Source organism: Marmota monax, unplaced genomic scaffold (assembly GCF_021218885.2).
Source record: "Marmota monax isolate L192 unplaced genomic scaffold, Marmota_monax_Labrador192_F-V1.1 WCK01_AAM20220418_F8-fsc00021, whole genome shotgun sequence".
In the NCBI taxonomy this organism is placed as follows: Eukaryota; Metazoa; Chordata; class Mammalia; order Rodentia; family Sciuridae; genus Marmota; species Marmota monax.
In genome coordinates, this window is record NW_026695228.1 from 19,791,736 (window position 1) to 19,810,744 (window position 19,009).

The 19,009-nt window shown below is 53.2% G+C and overlaps 2 protein-coding genes across 2 annotated transcripts; both read left to right on the top strand.

The window, feature by feature from the left end:
- The first annotated feature begins 1,784 nt into the window (after positions 1 to 1,784).
- Positions 1,785 to 8,635, top strand: Tm6sf2 (transmembrane 6 superfamily member 2). Its single transcript, XM_046437670.2, has 10 exons — positions 1,785 to 2,000; positions 3,623 to 3,726; positions 4,292 to 4,389; positions 4,459 to 4,562; positions 4,947 to 5,029; positions 5,902 to 6,026; positions 6,167 to 6,268; positions 6,549 to 6,641; positions 7,240 to 7,359; positions 8,132 to 8,635. Exons 1-10 carry the CDS (start codon positions 1,906 to 1,908, stop codon positions 8,336 to 8,338), a joined length of 1,131 nt encoding a protein of 376 aa, XP_046293626.1. The 5' UTR covers positions 1,785 to 1,905; the 3' UTR covers positions 8,339 to 8,635.
- Positions 8,636 to 9,834: 1,199 nt separating this feature from the next.
- On the top strand, positions 9,835 to 16,282 carry Hapln4 (hyaluronan and proteoglycan link protein 4). Its single transcript, XM_046436964.1, has 5 exons — positions 9,835 to 9,912; positions 10,690 to 10,807; positions 11,064 to 11,426; positions 13,030 to 13,365; positions 13,607 to 16,282. Exons 1-5 carry the CDS (start codon positions 9,910 to 9,912, stop codon positions 13,996 to 13,998), a joined length of 1,212 nt encoding a protein of 403 aa, XP_046292920.1. The 5' UTR covers positions 9,835 to 9,909; the 3' UTR covers positions 13,999 to 16,282.
- Positions 16,283 to 19,009: the final 2,727 nt, after the last annotated feature.

The following is a 19,009-nucleotide window of genomic DNA, read 5'->3' on the forward strand; positions in this document are numbered from 1 at the left end:
GTTTATGGGGGCTGCCCAGAAGGCAGCTGGGCAGAGCCCTAAGCACAGGTGCACCTCTCGGCAGCCAAAAATTCAGACGACAGGACCTTGGGGCTTAGTTCCACACACCCTGTCACCCAAGTCACCTCTCCAATGAGTTCAGTAACCTGGAGGTTTGCCAAGTGAGGGCATGGACTTTACCCTCAAGCAAGAAAGGAGAGAGGCCTCCAAATGCTGTTCGCGTGTGCAGGTACATAGGGTGCAAAGTCAGTCTCTGAGACAACTGGGCACAGACACTCCTGGCTCTGCAAGGGGAGAAGTAGGGTAGGGTGAAGGGCAGCCTTGAGTAGGAGTTACTATCACCTGCCTTAAGAGGTAAGAACATGGGCTTAGGCTCAATGGCAGAGCACTTGCTCAGTGTGCCCAAGGCTCTGGGTTAGATCCTCAGCCTGGAGAGGGAGGTGAGAACTTAGGGTCCATCTGGCAGACAGCAGACAGGCCTGTGGATTGTCTGCACTGCTAGAATTGGGAAAGTAGCCCTGGGAAAGCTGAACTTCACCCCATGCACAATGGGCACCTGGGGAGGGACGCTGAATCAGACTGGTAGCCTTGCTTAGACACCTTGGCTCTGGTTGGCACAAGGCCAGTGGGCAGCATGGAGAAGGGGCCTGGCTGTCCAGGGGAGGAGCTGTGGGCTCCTTGGAGGCAAGACTCAGGCAGACACATCTCTCCAAGCTATTTCCAATAGCCACAAGTACTCCACATGGGCAAGAACCTCAGACCAGTTGGAGGGAGTTACAGAAACAGAAGACTGCCTAATTTTCCTGACCTCAAACTATGGCCCTCCATGTTCCGGTTCTCCCTACTTCATATCCCCCTGGCCCTGCCCAGCCCCCTATAGCTGTTCAGAACCTTCCCACAGCCAGTTAGCTCCCTGCTTCCTCCCTCACAGCTGCCTCTGAAACCCACACTCCACCTTTCCCACTTTCCTCCCTCAGCCTCTCTGGCTTCCTTCCAGATGATCAGCTCCACGCTGGAACCCTCACTCTCCCTGCTAGGAACACTTCCCCGAACTGGCCCCACCTGGACCTTCTGATTTCAGCATCTGCTTCTTAAATCCTTTGCCTCCCATCTCTTTCCCCTACTGGAAGGACCCAGCCTATGTTTGCCTGCATTCAGACAGCCCCAATCAAAACTTCATAACTGGACACGTTTAAATTTGTGGCCACTGAACACTCAAATCCAAGTGCACTGGTTGAGGGGATTCCTCAATGCAACACAGGCGATGCCCACTTGATCCTGGAATGGGGGTGGGGATGGTCTGAGGTATATTGGGCATTAAAAAGGACCCCTTAGGACTGGGAATGGAGCTCACTGGTAGAGCCTTTGTTAAGTATGCTTGAGGCCCTGGTCCTATTCCCAGTATCGCAAAAGTAACAAAACAACAACAAAAGGACCCCCTTCCAGGTCGAGATTGGGACGCCAGTGTTGGGACAAAGATGGCAGAAGTGCACCTCACCCCAGCTCAACCCGAACTACTGATAGACGCCTGGAGAATGAATTCCCTTAGAACGAAGTGGCCGCCCCGGGATCTCTAGGACTCTGTCCCTGAACTCAGAGCAGAAATGTCTCGAAGTGCTGTGTTCCAGCCTTTGATAAAAGAGAAACTAAGGCTGGACAGCCGGGACCGCCCAGGGTCGGACCGGGGTGGGGGGTTCAGAGACCGACTGGCGAAGGGGCGGGGTAGCGGCAGGGGGCGGGGCCTCGGAGGCTCCCCGGGAAAGCGCTGCCTGCCCCGGACGCCGCGGGGGGCGACCTTTGTGCGGGGCGGGTCCCTGGCAACCCCCGGCCTAGACGCGCTGCCACTGAGGAGCCGAGCGCCCTGGAGGATACGCCAGGACCGACCCGGGTCCCGGCGCCGCCGCCATGGACATCCCGCCGCTGGCCGGCAAGATTGCGGCTGTGTCGCTCGGCGCCCTCCCGGTGTCCTACGTGCTCAACCACGTCTCAGCGCTCTCGCAGTGCGTGCGGGGAGTGCCTCCCGGGGAACACCGGGCGGAAGCGGGCGAGGAGGACCGGAGGGGGCTGGGGGGAGGATGCGCGGGCCGCGGGCTTGGTTCCCCCAGCCCCGCGCCCCGGTGCAGCTCGGAACCGGGAGGGATGGGGGCTGGGCCAGAATTACCCCCTCCAACCGGAAGTTCCCTTCTCTCCTTGCTGGAGGCTGTAGTGGGCACTCTCTGGGATGTTTGGGGTCTGAGGAGAAGGGATGCCAAAGATCCGAACCCCACACACGGCAGGGTTTTGAAAGGTTTCTGGGGGTATTTCCAGCGATGCACCTAGCACAGGTTCTAAAGTCGCCAAGGGTCAAAGTATTGCCCCAGATAAGGCCTGATGACCCAGCTCTTGCTGCCACACACACCTGCTCCATGCCTCAGTGCAGGCCAAAGACTTTCTTTTTGTTCATGTCCTGCGCATCCTGACCTTAGACTGACATGCAGAGACTCTGTCTCTGAGGGTCCAGCAAGCCTTTCACACTCCCAAACCCAGTTCATCACAAACCGTGGGATAGATAGAATCTTTAGGATGGGTCTGACTCCCTGGGTACAAGTAATCTGTCTCTATCTCCTGGGACCCTGGGTGAAACAACTCGCCTTTAGAACCTCAGTTTTTTCATCTCTGTGATGGCAAAATCTTAGATCTCACCCCATTGTTGTGGGTAGAGATTGCAAGTTGTGTGCAAAGACCCTGTTGTGGTCTCATCCAATTACTATAGTTGTCATTGTTGATAGATAGGGTCAGGAGATCCTAGGAGATAGAGGGGTTCAAAGAAGATAGAGACTTGGATGATTTGGGGAATTGATGTTCAGAGTTTTGCTGTGTGACCCTGGACAGATCTCTCACCATCTCTGGACCTTGGTTTGCCCAGAGACCTGCCTTCCGTTATCTTCATAACCTTATCACTGCCTTATCACTTGCCTTGGGCAGATCTGGGCAGGGATAGAGTGGAATGAATGGAGGCATTTGGACTTCAACTGGGAGGGGTTGGAGTCTTTGGCGTAGAGGTCTACAGAGCTGAACACTAGAACCCTCCCGAGTAGGAGTTGAGCCTGGCCACAGAGAGGCTTGGCGTTGTTGAATGACTGACTGAACAAACTGAATTGATTGAACACACATCCACAAATGATGGAATAAATTGTACAGACAAAAGGGGTTGGTGGATATCCCCTCTGTTCCTAGTTCAAGTTGGACAGTGATCCTTTCTTGGGAGTCAGGGAGGACTTCCTGGAGAAGGAGCAATTTAGACTGACCATGAAGAATGAGAAGGAGTTTGCCAAGCAGAAAAGAGACATCAGGCCAGACTTGGTGGTACAGGCCTGTAATCCCAGTTACTCGGGAGACTGAGGCAAGAAGGTCCCAAGTTTGAGGCCAGCATCAGGGAGGGAGGGGGAGAGAAAGAGAGAGAAGATTCTTCAGGAAGCAGTTTCTATAAGGAGGGAACAGCCCGAGCAAGAGTCTGCTGATGCAGGTGCTTCAGTCTCATCACCCGGTGCTTCCTGGAGTCTACCTTTTCCCCCACTGGGGAGGGTGGGGTGAGGCCTCAGCATTGAGCCTGGCTTCCCTGACTCGGTTTCCCTCTCCTCAGCCCCCTGTGGGTGGCATTGATGAGCACCTTGATCCTGGGTCTGCTCTTTGTGGCCATCTACGTCTTGTCTGGCGGCGAGATCTCCTATGATCCGCTCTATGCTGGTGAGTCCCTGGGTGATTGTGAAGGAGAGGACTCTCTGGACCAGGGCCTCCATCCTCAGACTTGGGGCCATTGAAGGACCTCTTCCATCACACTGGAGGCCTTCGATGGGCTCCCATTAGACTGATGACCTCAAAGACACTGGGAAACCTTCATTAGATTGGCGAACCTCAAAAAGCTTCCTCCTTCAGACTTGGAACTCCTGAGAGAAGGGATTGTGTCTCCCCCATCAGATTGGGAGCCCCTGAAATTCTGTGCCTCCCCATTACTCCTAGATCTCCTGAGGGCAGGGATGCTGCAGCTCCCATAAAATTGGGGACCCCAAAGGTGGGGCTGTGTCTCTGTCTGACATGCAGAATGAGGCAGGCTTGTGGTCCGGCACCTGTGGGCCCTTGACTGGAACCTCATTCCTGACCTGCTACTTCAAGCCCCTATTTTATGCCTGACCTAAACCTGCCCAAGCCCAAACCCGGACCTATTGGCCCTAGCACCGCCCACACGTGGCATTGACCACGCCCGTTATAAATCCCCACCCACACTGGCCCCGCCCACTCACTCTCCCCGCAGTCTTTGCAATCTTTGCCTTCACCTCCGTGGTGGACCTCATCATCGCTCTCCAGGAAGATGGCTACGTGGTGGGCTTCATGGAGTTCTATACCAAGGAGGTACGTGGAGGGTGGCCAGGGATGTCCCATGCCCCACCTCTTGTTTGAGCCTCTCACCTGCCCTCACAGGGTGAGCCATACCTGCGCACATCGCATGGAATCTTCATCTGCTACTGGGATGGCACGGTTCACTACCTCCTCTACCTGGCCATGGCAGGTGCCATCCATAAAAGGTGCAGGGGGCAGGCCGGGTGGTTCCTGGGCCCTGAGAGAGAAACTGTGTGCTCAGGTGGGGTCCCAAGTCAGGGTGGAACCAGAAGTTCCTCGGGAGTGGGAATCAGAAGCCTCTCTAGCGCTTCAGCCAGGGATGGGGAAGAGAGGGTTCCAGAGAATGTCATCAGGTGTGAGTGGTGGTGGTGATTCTTGCCTTGTATCCACCTTGCCCCTTTGATAGAGTGGCTGACAGTTCAGTCCCCTGTTCAACTCCCTGTTGTTCCTTCTATTCTGGGCAAAACAGAGAGACCTGGAGTTGGGAAGCCCAGAATGGTCTCTGGACCCTGACTGAGGCTCTGAAACCTGAGACCAGGTACCCACTACTCACTCCCACTCCTTCCCAGAAAGAGATACCGGAATCTTGGACTCTACTGGCTGGGTTCCTTCGCCATGAGCATCCTGGTGTTCCTCCCAGGAAACATTCTTGGTATGGACTCAGTTTTGGGGAATTACAAAATTTGGCTGGGTTAGTGCCCTTCACCTGGACACCCCTGTGTTGGATCCTCCACCACTTCCCAGTTCACAGAGGCCCCTTCCTTCCTTATGCCTGTCCGTAGAAGAGCCTCAACCAGCAGCCTACAGATTCCTCTTGGAGCCCAAATTAATTCTGCTTCCTCCCCAGGCTACTGGTCCCTGACCTCCAGTCTCCGGGGGTTTGGCCAGAATGCTTTGACACAGAAAGGGAATTTTTAGGTTGACAGAGTGACAGAGTGGAAGCTTTGTAAGTAGATCTTGGGATGTAGAGCAGAGATGAAGAGCACAGATGATAGTCCAGATGTTGGTATGGCCTGACAAAGACCCAGCAAGGACAACACCCAAGGTGTATTCATGGGAAGAAAAGGATGGTCGGAATGTAGGATCTGTATTCAGAGGGTAAACGGAGGCAGGCCAGGCTGAGGAAAGGGGACATCATCTGATGGATGTAAGGAATCATGGAGGGTGTTGGAGTTTGAGTGAGATTAGCATTTGTGAACCAAGAAGTCCATCCAGAGCCGGGTTCAGTGGCGCATGCCTGTAATCCCAGAGGCTCAGGAGGCTGAGACAGGAGGATCATGAGTTCAAAGCCAGCCTCAGCAAAAGCAAGGCACTGAGCAACTTAGTGAGACCCTGTCTCTAAATCAAATACAAAATAGGGCTGGTATGCGGCTCAGTGGCCCAGTGCCCCGAGTTTAGTCCAGTTACACACCCCCCCACACACACAGAGAAGTCCATCCATGCTCTGGCATGGCTCAACTAATGGGCCCAGCCAGGTCTGGGAGACCCTTGCTGACTGGCTTCCTCTCTCCTCCGCCGTGGCAGGCAAATACAGCTCAGAGCTTAGACCCGCCTTCTTCCTTGCCATCCTCTACCTGCTGGTGCCGTGCTGGGCTGGCAGGAGGGTCTTCAGCCAGTCTCGGGCACCAACCTTCTGTACGCCCAACATGGTGAGTGCCTTGATCCCAGGCAGGCCTTGTCCCAGCCTGCCTGAAGGTCCCCACATGTGATTTCCTTTTAATCAAAGACTTTGTCTCCTTGAAAGGATCACCTTCTTTCATGCTGTCTCCAATTCTCTCCCCTGGGGCAGGTGCAGGAAGAGCAAAGAAAGGGCCTTCTGCAGCGCCCTGCTGACCTGGCCCTCGTCATATACCTCTTCCTTGCTGCATTTTTCACCCTTTTCCGGGGCCTGGTGAGTTTGCCCTGGCCAGCCTCCCCATTTCCTGCCTCTGGCCTCCCTTCCTGGTTCACCTCTCTCATATGTGTTCCTTTACTGGTGCAGAAAAACTGTTGCTATTCTGTCCAATTATCTAAGGAAGTTCTTCTTCAAGTCTGACCTGAGTGTTCACTCCTCTTTCCTCTGGGAGAGAGCCAGAGCTAGGGATATGGACCTGCTTGAGCACTGTTGGTGTGGGAGGCTTCCCGCTTGAGGGACGCTTGAGTTCGGTGGATGGTTCCTCTGTCTGCCCTAGGTGGTGCTTGACTGCCCCACGGATGCCTGCTTTGTTTACATCTACCAGTATGAGCCATACCTGCGGGATCCCGTGGCCTATCCAAAGGTGCAGGTGAGAGGGCAGGTGGGAGGAGAGGGCCATTATCCTGCCTGAATCTCTTGGAAGGCAGAGCCAGAAGCACAAGTTAAATTGACAGAAACACATATGGGATGTGTTGTCTTACCAAAAAAGTAACAGATATGGTTTTCAGGTATGGCTGGATCCAGGAACTCAAGGATAACTGTCTCCAGGCTTTGCTTCCCTGGCATGGCTCTCTGTGGGGTGGCACAGGCAGCTCTAGGCTTCCATCCACCCTAGTCAGCCACCCCAGAGGAATATGATCCATTATTACCCCAAAACTTAAGTGCATGTCTCAGGCAGGCTGGAATATGCCCACCCCTTATGAATCATTATAACCATTTGACTGGAGTGTTATGATTGGCCAGGATCACATGCCTCTTTTGGAGATAGAGGAGTAAGCTTGGTATATATAGGTGGTGGGGGCAATGACCCCCAAGGGAAAGAGGATCACTTTGCACAGGAGTTGGGGGTACAGGGAGCCCCATCCTGGGTAGGATCTGAGGCTGTCCAGACCTCTCTTCAGATGCCCCGTGTCTGGGGTCTCAGGAGACCAAGCTCATCTCATAGGCTGTGCCCCTGTTGCTCCCAGATGCTGATGTATATGTTCTACGTTCTGCCCTTCTACGGCCTGGCCACCTATGCCCTCACCTTCCCCGGTTGCTCCTGGCTGCCTGACTGGGCCTTGGTGTTTGCTGGAGCCATTGGCCAGGTGAGGGGGAGGTGGGTGATGGGTGGGGGCGGGTGGACAGGCATGCAGGGAAGGCGGTTTCTGCTTACCCATCAGCTGCTTCTGTGCTCAACCTGGGCAACATGATTATGGGCACCAAGAGGTCCCAGGCCCAGTACCTAGGAATTCACTAGTCTGGGGGAGAAAGAGCCAAAACACAGATACTCCCAGCCCCCTGGGGTCAGAGCTAGAGAGGAGGAAGGACAGGGACTGAGAGGGATTGGAAGGAAAGCACAGGAGCTAGGCTTTGATGAAAGAGAACGGGTTTCCAGGAAGGGAAGTGCATTTCAGGAATGGGAGCAACATAAGGACAGGTACAGAGGAGGACAATAATTTAGTAGGGCCATCATGTAGGTAAAGGCAGAAGGAAGAGAAACTGGCAGATAGATGCTGAAGACTGAACTCTGGCTTTGGGAACTGGTGCTGAGGATGACTGGGAGCCATGGGAGGTGTTTGAGCAATGGAGGGCCTAATCAGAATGGGGCCCTATTTCTGAAAAGAAATACCTGGCCCCAGGCCAGGGCAGGAAGACCCAAGAAGATTTCCACGGGGGTAGAATTGACAAGATTTGGGTCAAAAGCAGCTGTCAAGGGTAGGGAAGACTAGGAGGAGGAGCTGGACTGGATCGGCTGTCAACAACATGAGGACAGGGACCCTCTGGGCTCTGCCTGACTATCTTCTGTACGACCCGAGCATGCTGGGACTTCTGTCCCCTTCTGGTCCCTGACATCCATCCTTCCTGTCTGGTCACCAGGCACAGTTCTCACACATGGGCGCTTCCATGCACCTGCGCACACCCTTCACCTACCGTGTGCCAGAGGATGCCTGGGCCTGCGTCTTCCTGTGCAATCTACTGTATGCTCTGGGCCCTCATCTGCTGGCCTACCGCTGCCTGCGCTGGCCAGCCTTCTTCTTGGACCCACCACCCCCAGATGCCCTGGCCCACAAGAAGCAGCAATGAGAGGGCTGCGGGGCTCCCTGAGACTCTGTTTACATGCACAGCCAGCCCTGCCCTGGGAAGGGTGGGTTACCGGTTTTTACCAGCAGGAGACACACCTCTGGGGATCTTCAGTACTAGCTATGGTGGTTTCAGGCCAGGGGGTGGGATGGGAGACTAATAGCCAGGTGTTCTTACAAAGAGAGCCTCACTCAACCATCAATCACTGTTCTCCCAGAGGAGCCTTCTGCTGTCCCAGAATTTACCCATCACCCCGCCCGATGAGTCCTTTTAATAAAAAGCCTTTTGGTGTCTAAAACATCATTGTCTGAGTGTTTCAGGGTGCCAGGGCAAGGAACCCTTTTCTTGGATCCCACAGGGAACTCAATCCTCACTGCCATGTGGCTGTCCAAAACCTGAGGCAGCAGGATAACAGAAGTCTGCCTCTGGTTGGTGTGCACAGCTCCAACTTCCAGATGGGGAAAACTGAGGCTCACAATGGATAAGAGACCTTCCTGATGTCACGATCAGGGGAAAAATTCACTGCTCTGCCAATAAATAACAATATGAGTTATAATGTGGCACCATTACTAAGCCAACTGTATACCATATCAAGTATTACATGCTGGATTTCACCCATATTCCAGATGGGAAAACAGAGGCTGTAGGAAGTGAAGGTCCTTGTCCTAGGTCATATGTCTTGGGCACAACTGAGCTGGGGACTAAATCCCACCAGGTGAGACCACAGAATCTATAATTTCTTCTATACAGTAGGCTTGGGCTCATTTTAGGGGAAACAGATCAGAGAGGCAGCCAAGAAGTTGCAGGGAGGACTTACCATTTCTTGGTTTGTCATTTTTTAAATTGGGTCAAGGGCCAGGCTTAGGCCTTTGACTTAAACTCAAGGGAATCAGGGACTTGATCAGAATCCCTTGCTCCTTGCCCCTACGTGTACTACTAGGTACCTAGTGTGTGTGTGTGTGTGTGTGTGTGTGTAGAACTATTGGATCTTTAAAGAACCAAATTGCCATTTCCCAGAGATGGAAACAGCTCAGAGAGGCCAAGGTCTCCTCCATGGTCCCACAGTGAGGAGCGCAGAGTTGGACTTGAACCTGTCGCTCGAGGTCCCTATGCTAGAGTATGATTATTATGGGGCCTTCACCACTCCAGGATGGTCACCTAAAGGGCAGATGGGCAAACTGAAGTCTGTAGGTCAAGCTCCTTAACCGAGTCACTCACCAACTCTTGCCAAGGCAGGTGTCCTGGATGGAAGATCCCGGACTTCCGGTCCCATTCCATTTTAAAGATGATTAAACAGAAAGAAGCTCAAGAGTTTGAGGGACAGGGCAGGGACGTGGCTACGCACTCATTACGAAGAGCAGTCCTTCCTCAGCCAGTGCCCAGGCCCACCTTTCCACCAAGCCGCGTAGCTGCGTCGCCTTTAACAACCCCCCCCCCGCCGGCCTCCCTCCTCCCCTTGCAGGCAGACTCCGGGATTGCGCCGCCCTGCGGGACCTGCCCAGTCCTTCCCTGGTGTGCGGGGAGCGCGCAGTCCGGACGCGCAGGGGCCGCTCGGCTGGGGCCGCGCGGGCAGGATGGTGAGTGCGGCCACCGGAGCAGGTCCCAGGCTGGTAGTGTGTCCCTGATCCCCCCGGTTTCTGGGCTTCTGTGTCCGATTCTGTCCCTTCAGTATTTCTCTTCCCAGTCTCTCTGTTCTCTTTCACCCTCTTGTATCTGTCCCTTTTTCTGCTCCCCTCTGTGCCTCCTTCTACCTTTCTTTCCCCTTTTTCCGGGGTGGGTGGTGATGTTCTCCCTGTCTCTTTTTCTGTCTCTCCCCCACCCATGTCTCTCGTTCCTCATCTCTGTCTCTGCGCCTCTCGTGGTCTCTTCTCCCTCCAACATGTCTGTCTCCGTCTCTCTCTCGGTTCTTTCTGTCCCTGTTCTCCCCAGCCCCCAGCCCCGTGTCGTTCCCTGTGTCTCCAGCCACCCCACCCCCCGCGCTCCCGTCCCGGCCCGGTTTGCTGCAGTCTCCTGGCGCACGGATAACCTTGCTACCGCGGCTCCAGCTCCTCCCCTCCCCACTCCAGAGCCCGGCCCCAGAGAGGAGGAGGCGGGGCTCTGAGCCACCTGAGTTGGGGTAGGGGGTCAGGCGGGGTGCTGGGGCAGGTCTAAGGGAGGATGAGTCCAGGGGCTTGGGCTTAGTTCAGGAGCCAGGGTGCAGGGGAGGGGCCTCCCAACACTCCCCTTGGGGGAGTCCTCTGGGACCCTGGCCGGAGTAGGGGCCTGGGCATTTGAGAAGTCCTCGCGGGGATGGCAGACAGTCCTCTAAAAGGCAAAGGCTGCTCGAAGCTGGCTTGAGCACCTTGTGTCCCCAGGTGTGCGCTCCGGCGGCCCTTGGGCGGGGCGTGCTCCCGGCCGCAGTTTGGGGAATACTGCTGCTAACCGCCTCGGTGGAGGCGCAGCGCGGCCGAAAGAAGGTCGTGCACGTGCTGGGTGAGTCCGGGCCGCGGAAGCGGGTCTTGCCCCTGAGGAGCTATGGCCAAGAGTGATCACCCGGCTGCGCAGACGCGGCCGCAGGGTAGCGCGTTGCTGACAGCCACGGTACCCCCATCCCCCCACCTGAGCCCCTGGCCCCTCCCTGAGCCCCTTTACCTTTCTGATCCCCTGATGCTCACCCAAATCTTCTTCCTACACTCCCCGCCCCGCTCCTAGACCCCTCCTCTCTGAACCTTGCTTGGTTGCCCTACAGAGGGTGAGTCGGGCTCAGTGGTGGTGCAGACGGCACCTGGGCAAGTGGTAAGCCACCGGGGTGGCACCATCGTCTTGCCCTGCCGCTATCACTACGAGGCAGCTGCTCACGGCCACGATGGCGTCCGCCTCAAGTGGACAAAGGTGGTGGATCCTTTGGCCTTCGCCGACGTCTTCGTGGCACTGGGTCCCCAGCACCGGGCATTCGGCAGCTACCGCGGGCGGGCAGAGCTGCAGAACGACGGGCCGGGGGATGCCTCCCTGGTCCTCCGAAATGTCACCCTGCAGGACTATGGGCGCTACGAGTGCGAGGTCACCAATGAGCTGGAAGATGACGCTGGCATGGTCAAGCTGGACCTGGAAGGTGACCAGCACATGGACAGGATGGAGCTTACTACCAAGGGAGGAGAGAATGGGAGATTGCAAGGGACGGAATTCAAATCAAGTTGACTTGAAGAAATTTAGAGATTTTGTTGGGTTAGAGCAATGGTTCTGATGAGGGCGATTTGAGACATTTTAGGTTGCTATATTTGGAATGGGAGTGATATTGACAGCTAGTGGGGAGAAGCCAGGGATGCTACCTGACACAAGAGTCCCCCAGAAAGAATAATTCAGTTAAAAAGTGTTAATAGGAAGGACACTGAGAATCCTGGGATAGTTAAGGTTCAGGTACAGTGAGATCCAAGTATTGGTACTAAGTCAGAAATTCATCTCTTGTCTCTGCTTCCTGAATGGGCTTTGCTGGGTAGTTTTTCTGTTATGAAACCCAAAGGAACCCCAATCCTAATGCCAGGCTTCTACCCTCACTGCTTAACAAGAGATTTCCTGGAAGACTCAGCTAGAGTCTCAGAGTTGTTTCTCATTGGACCACCTTGAATCATGTGCCTATCTGTGAGCCAATCTCTGTGTCTAAGAGATGGGCCCCTCTGATTGGCTGACCATGGAGCTGAGAGATAGAGTTTGTATCTGAAGAATTCCCCACACACACACCTGTTTGCCTGATTCAGACCACTAGAATCCTAGAAGATTCTAGGAGAGATTTCAGGGACCCCGCACTTGCAGAACTTTCTAACAATAACAAATCCCAACAGTAGCAGCAGCTCTTCTTTATTAGGCATTCTATGTGCCAGCCACTTAGTTGAAGAGCTCTCTGGAGTCTCTCATTTAATTTTCCCCAAACCCCAAGGGTGACAGCTATTACCAGCAGATGGGCCATCGGCTCAGCGAGGTTAGATAAAGCCTTGCCCAGGGCACATGCTTATGAGCAGGAGAGTCCAGATTCAATCTCTTGTCAGGCTCCAGGTCTTCTCCCTGGCCCCTGGCTGCCGTCTGGGTTTGCTTAAAGTATTCAACTCACCCAAGACCGGTGCAAACACAAAGCGCTTTTGAGCTGCATTGATTGTGAGTCCAATGAGGAACCGGTTCATAAGAACTGAAGGGGGAAGGAAAATTAACGGATACTATCTTGGACAATGCTGGTGAATCAAATGGGGTTTTTCACCCTGGGTCAACCTTCCAGGTGCTCCCAGTCTTAGGGAATCCTGCAGTGCATACAGACATTCCTAGATCTGTGGGCTTGGGACTAGACCAGTGGGAAGGACTCAGTGCCTGTGGGATGTCAGAGACACATAAGACCCAATAGAGGAGGGTTTGGGAGTTGGCTTTTGACCGAAGACTATGAGTTTGACAGGTGGAAAAGGGTATAAAAAATCATGAGAAACAGTCTCCACGGTGGGAGAGGGACAGACACAATTAAGTATGTTCGGGGGAGGGTCAAATAAATCCAGAATTTAAGGTTAAAGTAGCCATAATGGATGTGAGCTGGGGAAAGGTGTGGTGGGATCCGATCTGAGGCTAGAGAGGAAGGAACTTGAAGGTTCAGGTAAAATAGGTCATAGGGCATCGGAGATGTCAGGTGGATGGGGCGTGCTAGGGGACCCTGGCTGAATCCCTGTGCCCTCCCCTAGGCGTGGTCTTCCCCTATCACCCCCGTGGAGGCCGCTACAAGCTGACCTTCGCGGAGGCTCAGCGCGCGTGTGCGGAGCAGGACGGTATCCTGGCGTCTGCCGAGCAGCTGCACGCGGCCTGGCGCGATGGCCTGGACTGGTGCAACGCAGGCTGGTTGCGCGACGGCTCCGTGCAGTACCCGGTGAGCCAGCCTCGGGAACCCTGCGGCGGCCTGAACGGGGCCGGGAACGCCGGGGCGGGTGGCGGAGCCAACGGCGGCGGCGTGCGCAACTACGGTTATCGGCATAATGCTGAAGAACGATATGACGCCTTCTGCTTCACGTCCAACCTCCCGGGTGCGTAGGCTCTGCCCCAAGCAATCTCGTCACTATCCAGCCCTCCGCTGTGGCAACTAGAGTACCCCTGTCCCGCGACAGTCAAAGGCTACCTGGCACCAACATTGCGCAGGCGGAGGCTGGGGTCCCTGGATACAGGGAATGTCCCTGGAGTCCTCAGCTGCAGGAGGGTGGGATCCTGAACCCCAGGCGAAGACCCTGGAACGGTCCTAACATTCCATCTCCTATGTCACCCCCACAGGACGCGTGTTTTTCCTGAAGCCGCTGCGGCCTGTGCCTTTCGCCGGAGCAGCGCGTGCATGTGCGGCGCGCGGTGCATCAGTGGCCAAGGTGGGCCAGCTGTTCGCCGCTTGGAAGCTGCAATTGCTGGACCGCTGCACCGCGGGCTGGCTGGCCGACGGAAGCGCGCGCTACCCCATCGTGAACCCGCGTGCGCGCTGCGGAGGTCTCCGGCCTGGCGTGCGCAGCCTAGGCTTCCCAGATGCCTCCCGACGCCTCTTTGGCGTTTACTGCTACCGCGCACCGGGCGCACCGGATCCCGCTCCCGGGGGCTGGGGCTGGGGCTGGGCCGGCGGCGGTGGCTGGGCTGGAGGCGCACGCGACCCAGCTGCCTGGACCCCGCTGCGCGTCTAAGACCCAGGAGAGGGGACGATTGGGGGAACTTGGCGAATGGCCGAGTGCCCTGATGTCCCCCGGACACTGGAGACGCCCCTGAAGTCCCTGAAGATGGGTTTTCCCCCTTGAGGTCCCTGGAGATGGACCACACCCCCTTGAGGTTCCCTGGACAGTGGACACACCCCTGCAGTTCCCTGCAGTCTGACCAAGCCTCTTGCGGTCCTTGGACATTAACCACACCCCTTGAGGTCTCCTGGAGACTGGCCACATTCCCTGTGGTCTCTTCGAAACTAACCACACCCCTCGGGTCCCTTGAGACTGGCCAGTCCTCCGGAGATTAGCCAAACGCTCCTTTCCTGGACAGTGGATTTTCCCTTTCCCCAACTTACTTCAGGAGAAGTGCCACACTCCCTGAGGAAACTGGGAGGCCAACAGAACCCACGGTTTCCTGGAGACTGGCCATCCCTCTTTGGCCTCCTGGAAACAAACGGATGGCCCCCTTGGTTGCCTGGAGGCTGGACCCCCGGGATTATCTGAAGACTGGCCACACATTCTCAGCATTTCCCTGGAGACTGAAAACTGGTCCTTTGAGGTCATCTGTATACCAGATCCCCTCTCCCTCACCCGGAGAGAAAACAGAAACCTCAGGGTTCCCCAGGTGACCATGCTCCAGTGGACACATGGGCACTATGGGCTCAGGCATTTCCTCTCCCCCACTGTGACTCTGAGATTGGATATTTCCATTCTCTCCTTATCCCCTGAGAACCCCCTAAAGTTTCTAGGGTAAACAGGCCATGTTCCTAGGTTACTGTGGAGGACAGTCCCACCTCTCCAGTGTCATGGGAGAACATTCTCATCTGTCATCACTATGACTGTCAATATACCCTGAGTGGTGGCCATGCCCCATCCCTCAGATATTTCTCTGGAGGGAGACCAAACCCATCTCACAACCCACCCCAGACCCCTAATGGGCTGTCACCAAAGATTCTTGTCATTTTTTATGGAAACCAACTGTCTAGGTTCCCACTGTCACCAAGCAGATCCATCAGTCCAACTTATACCTGTCATCTAAAGTCACACCTCAGTCACTTACACCTGTGGAGATGGTGCCTCCCTCCTCCAGCTGTAACCATGGATACAACACATTTCTCATCTCACTGGCCTGCACCCCAGAGACCTACAATTCTACTTCAGACTGTACTCACCCTGACCAACCACCATGGAGACCACTCTCCCCCAATTGTCCCTGGGCTGTCGCAAATTTGGTTCTCTAGCTCTCACCATAGAAACAGGCTGCCCCTTTCCCAGGCTGCACCCTGCTCCTTATGGCCCTCTGAGTTCCTCTCCAAGGCAGCTTGGACCTCACAGCTGTTGTCATGGAGACCAAACTCTGGTGTCTGAGGTAACAGAACACCTGTCCCCCTAGGCTTTCCCTCTACAACAGGGTCCTGCCCCACCAAGCTGACACCATAGAGACTGTCAATGTGGTCTCTATGACAACTGACCTCCCACCTCTCAGGAACTTCTCACCTTGGATGGGATGCCCTGGGTTCCTCCTATTGAGGCTCCTCCCATGTTCCAACAGGGGCCCCATGATTGCCCCTTCACCAGATAGGCCCAGGCCCAGAGAGGGCTGAACTTCTGGAATTGCTGTTCACCCTCCGATCCCACGCTAACTATATGCCAGGCAGCAGCTGTGCATGAGACACCCTTGCAACACTGGGCTTTTGATTTCCGCTGTACAGAGGAGGAAACTGAGGCTGTGGAATGCCCTGGCCCTTTGAGCTGTGCAAGCAGTGAGCTACCCTTTTGTTCTGAGACTCCATCCCCATTCTCACCCAGTTTGCACTCCTTCCTGACCCCTGCCCATATTTCCCTCCTTAGAGATCCAGGAGGGTGGAATATTTCTTAAACCTCAAAATCCACCAGGTTCTAAGGGGTGATTTGTGCTAAGAGATCAGCCAGACTCCCCAGTGCTGAGAGCCAGATCCTGGAGATGATCCATGGACAAGGCCACCCCATTGTGGGATACTCCAGCTCTGAGCCTGCCTGGAATGCCCTGGCATCCCACCTGGAGGGCTTCTTACTGTCACTTCCATCTCTAGGAAACCCATCTCTGAGTTTTGGAGCCAGGTGGACTTGTGGTCGAATCCCACATCATCTTCTTGTTCACTGTGTGACCAAGTGACAAAACCCCTCGGAGCCTGTTTCCTTCTCTATACCAGGGTTGTTCTAAAATCCCTCCAGTGCAAAGCATACAGCAGGGGTTCAATAAATCAGTTTCTTTTGATGAATGAGAAAATGAAGCAGCTGGTGAGTAATTGCTTCAGAAATGCTCTGTGATCATCAAAATGTTTCCAGGCTGGAGGAGCTTGGTTTTCAGCTCTGGCACTGGGTTCAGGCACTGGGTTTGATCCATGTGGCAGAAGATATCTCTCCCTTCCCTTCCCTTCCCTTCCCTGTCCACATGCTCTTCCTCTTCCTCGAGCCACCCCACACAGGGCTGCTGCTTCTTAACTGCCCTGATGGTCTTTGATAATACCCAGGGCATTAAATGTTGAAACTGATTTAAGTTCCCGTCCCAGGAAGGCAATAAAGTTGCAAAGTTTCCCAGGCATGGGAGTAGCGGGCAGGGAAGGGCTCAGAGAAGCCTGGAAAATTTCTAGGGCAAAGGCAAAGCCAGAAGTAAAACAAAAGTGTAAAAATTCTGATTTGGTTGTAAAATTGGGGTGGTCCATCTAACACATCCTTCAGACCTTCCAGAGACGCAGACCCCTCATCTTAAAAAAAAATTCATACACACACACACACACACACACATATATAGTTTTAGTTGTAGATGGACACAGTATCTTTATTTTATTTGTTTAAGGGGTGCTGAGGATCAAACCCAGTGCCTCACACCTGCTAGGCAAGCACTCTAGCACTGTGCCCCAGCCCCACCCCAACCACTCATCTTAAGTAAGGGTCCAGCAACTTGATTAGGTGGCTAGGGGTTCCAGCTGGGCCTTAGCTTCCCGCAGTTGGGTAATGGTAAGGGGCACGTTTCCAAAGATGAGTGCATGGGGTTTGGTCTGCTTTTATGCCTCATTGCTATTGGTGTCCCTTCTCCCATTCAGGTATTGGAGCTTCCTGTTTTCCCTTGAGTATGTAAATTTCCTTCTCATTCCAAGAAAGTTGCAAGTGGCTGACTTCATTTTCTTTGGGCTTGGCCAATGAATGCTATGACTCATCATTTGGGCAACCCTGATTGGTCTAGGAGTGGGGGCATGGACCTGTGCAAGCCAAAACTTAGTCCTGGGGAATTTTTTTAAAATATTTTTTTAGTTGTTGATGAACTTTTTATTTTATTTGCTTATTTATATGTGGTGCTAGGAATCGAACCCAGTGCCTCACACATATGAGGCAAGCGCTCTACCGCTGAGCTACAACTCCAGCCCCCCGGGAGGATTTTTTTTTTAATATTTTGTTTTAATTGTAGTTGGACACAATACCTTTATTTTATTGTTATGTGGTGCTGAGGATCAAACCCAGTGCCCCGCACATGCTAGGTGAGCACTCTACTGCTGAGCCACAACCCCAACCCCAGTCCCAGGGATTTTGATGGACTGAATGGGCACAGGGAACCTTCCTTCTGCAGGGGTTTCTATGATGTTAAGGTGCAGGTCTCAAGACTCCTCTAAGAAATGGCATCCTGAATAGAAACCTTCCTGAAACCAGATATTCAGAAATATCTCTCTCCTGTTCTCTACTTCCCAGTTCATATCCTAGAGACATCTGAAGTTTCTTGCATGTACTACCCAAATGTTTGTGCTCATTCCAGCAATCAAACAACCATGCATACACATCCAACCCTTGGTATTCTCAGGGGATTGGTTCCAGGACTCCCTATGGATCCCAAAATCTGAAGACGCTCAAGTTCTTCATACGAAATAGCATAATTTGCATAGAACCTACATAGTCTCTCATATAATTTAAAAACAGCTCTACATGACTTATAATACTGAATACAATGTAAATGACATGAAAATAGTTATACTGAGTTTTTAGGGAACCATGACAAAAATAAAGTTGGGGCTCAGAGGTAGAGCACTAGCATGCAATGAGGCACTGGGTTTGAGCCTTATCACCAAATAAAGAATAAAATAAAGATATTGTGTCCACCTATAACTAAAAAATAATAAATATTTTTTAAAAAGTCTATATATACTTAGTATGATACAATTTTGGGGGGTATGGGGGATTGAACTCAGGGTCCACATCCTACTGGGCCACATCCCAGACCTATTTTGTATTTTATTTAGAGATGGTGTCTTCCTGAGTTGTGTAGTATCTCACCATTGCTGAGACTGGCTTTGAACTTGAGATTCTCCTGCCTCTGCCTCCCGAGCCTCTGAGATTACAGGAGTGCGTCTATGACACAATTTTTGCCACAAATATTTTCTTTTTTTCCCCTTTTTGATACTGGGAACTGAACCCAGGGGCACTTAACCATGGAGCCACATCCCCAGCCCATTTTAAAACTTTATTTTACTTATTTATTTTTATGTATGAATGTATGTATGTATTTTTATGGTGCTGAGGATTGAATCCAGTGCCTCACATGTGGTAGGCAAGCACTGGACCACTAAACTACAAACCCAGCACCCCCACCAATTTTTATATTGTATTTGGAGACAGGGTGTTGCTAAGTTTCTTAGGGCCTCGCTAAATTGCTGAGGCTGGCTTTGAACTTGGCAATCCTCCTGTCTCAGCCTCTAGAGCCACTGGGATTATAGGTGTGCACCACCATATGCAGCTGCTCCAAATATTTTCAGTCTACAGTTAGTTGAATCTTTGAGTATTGAGAGCTGACTGTATCATTTCTTTTCCCCATTTTTACTTGTGATAGTGTGCAACACATACTTTCTTCTATTGTGGCAAAATATACATAAAACTCACCATTTTAACAGAAAAACATAGCAACATAAAATTACATTAATATAACGACATAAAAACATCAATACAAAACCACAAAATCATGTTGATA

What these genes read in the sequence shown, in the direction of transcription:
- Tm6sf2 (XM_046437670.2), top strand. Translation starts at nt 1,906, where the DNA reads ATGGACATCCCGCCGCTGGCCGGCAAGATTGCGGCTGTGTCGCTCGGC. An exon ending in TGGCCTATCCAAAGGTGCAG is followed by an intron (nt 6,642 to 7,239) that starts GTGAGAGGGCAG and finishes TGTTGCTCCCAG; the next exon opens with ATGCTGATGTATATGTTCTA. An exon ending in TTGCTGGAGCCATTGGCCAG is followed by an intron (nt 7,360 to 8,131) that starts GTGAGGGGGAGG and finishes TCTGGTCACCAG; the next exon opens with GCACAGTTCTCACACATGGG.
- Hapln4 (XM_046436964.1), top strand. An exon ending in GAAGGTCGTGCACGTGCTGG is followed by an intron (nt 10,808 to 11,063) that starts GTGAGTCCGGGC and finishes GTTGCCCTACAG; the next exon opens with AGGGTGAGTCGGGCTCAGTG. An exon ending in CTTCACGTCCAACCTCCCGG is followed by an intron (nt 13,366 to 13,606) that starts GTGCGTAGGCTC and finishes TCACCCCCACAG; the next exon opens with GACGCGTGTTTTTCCTGAAG.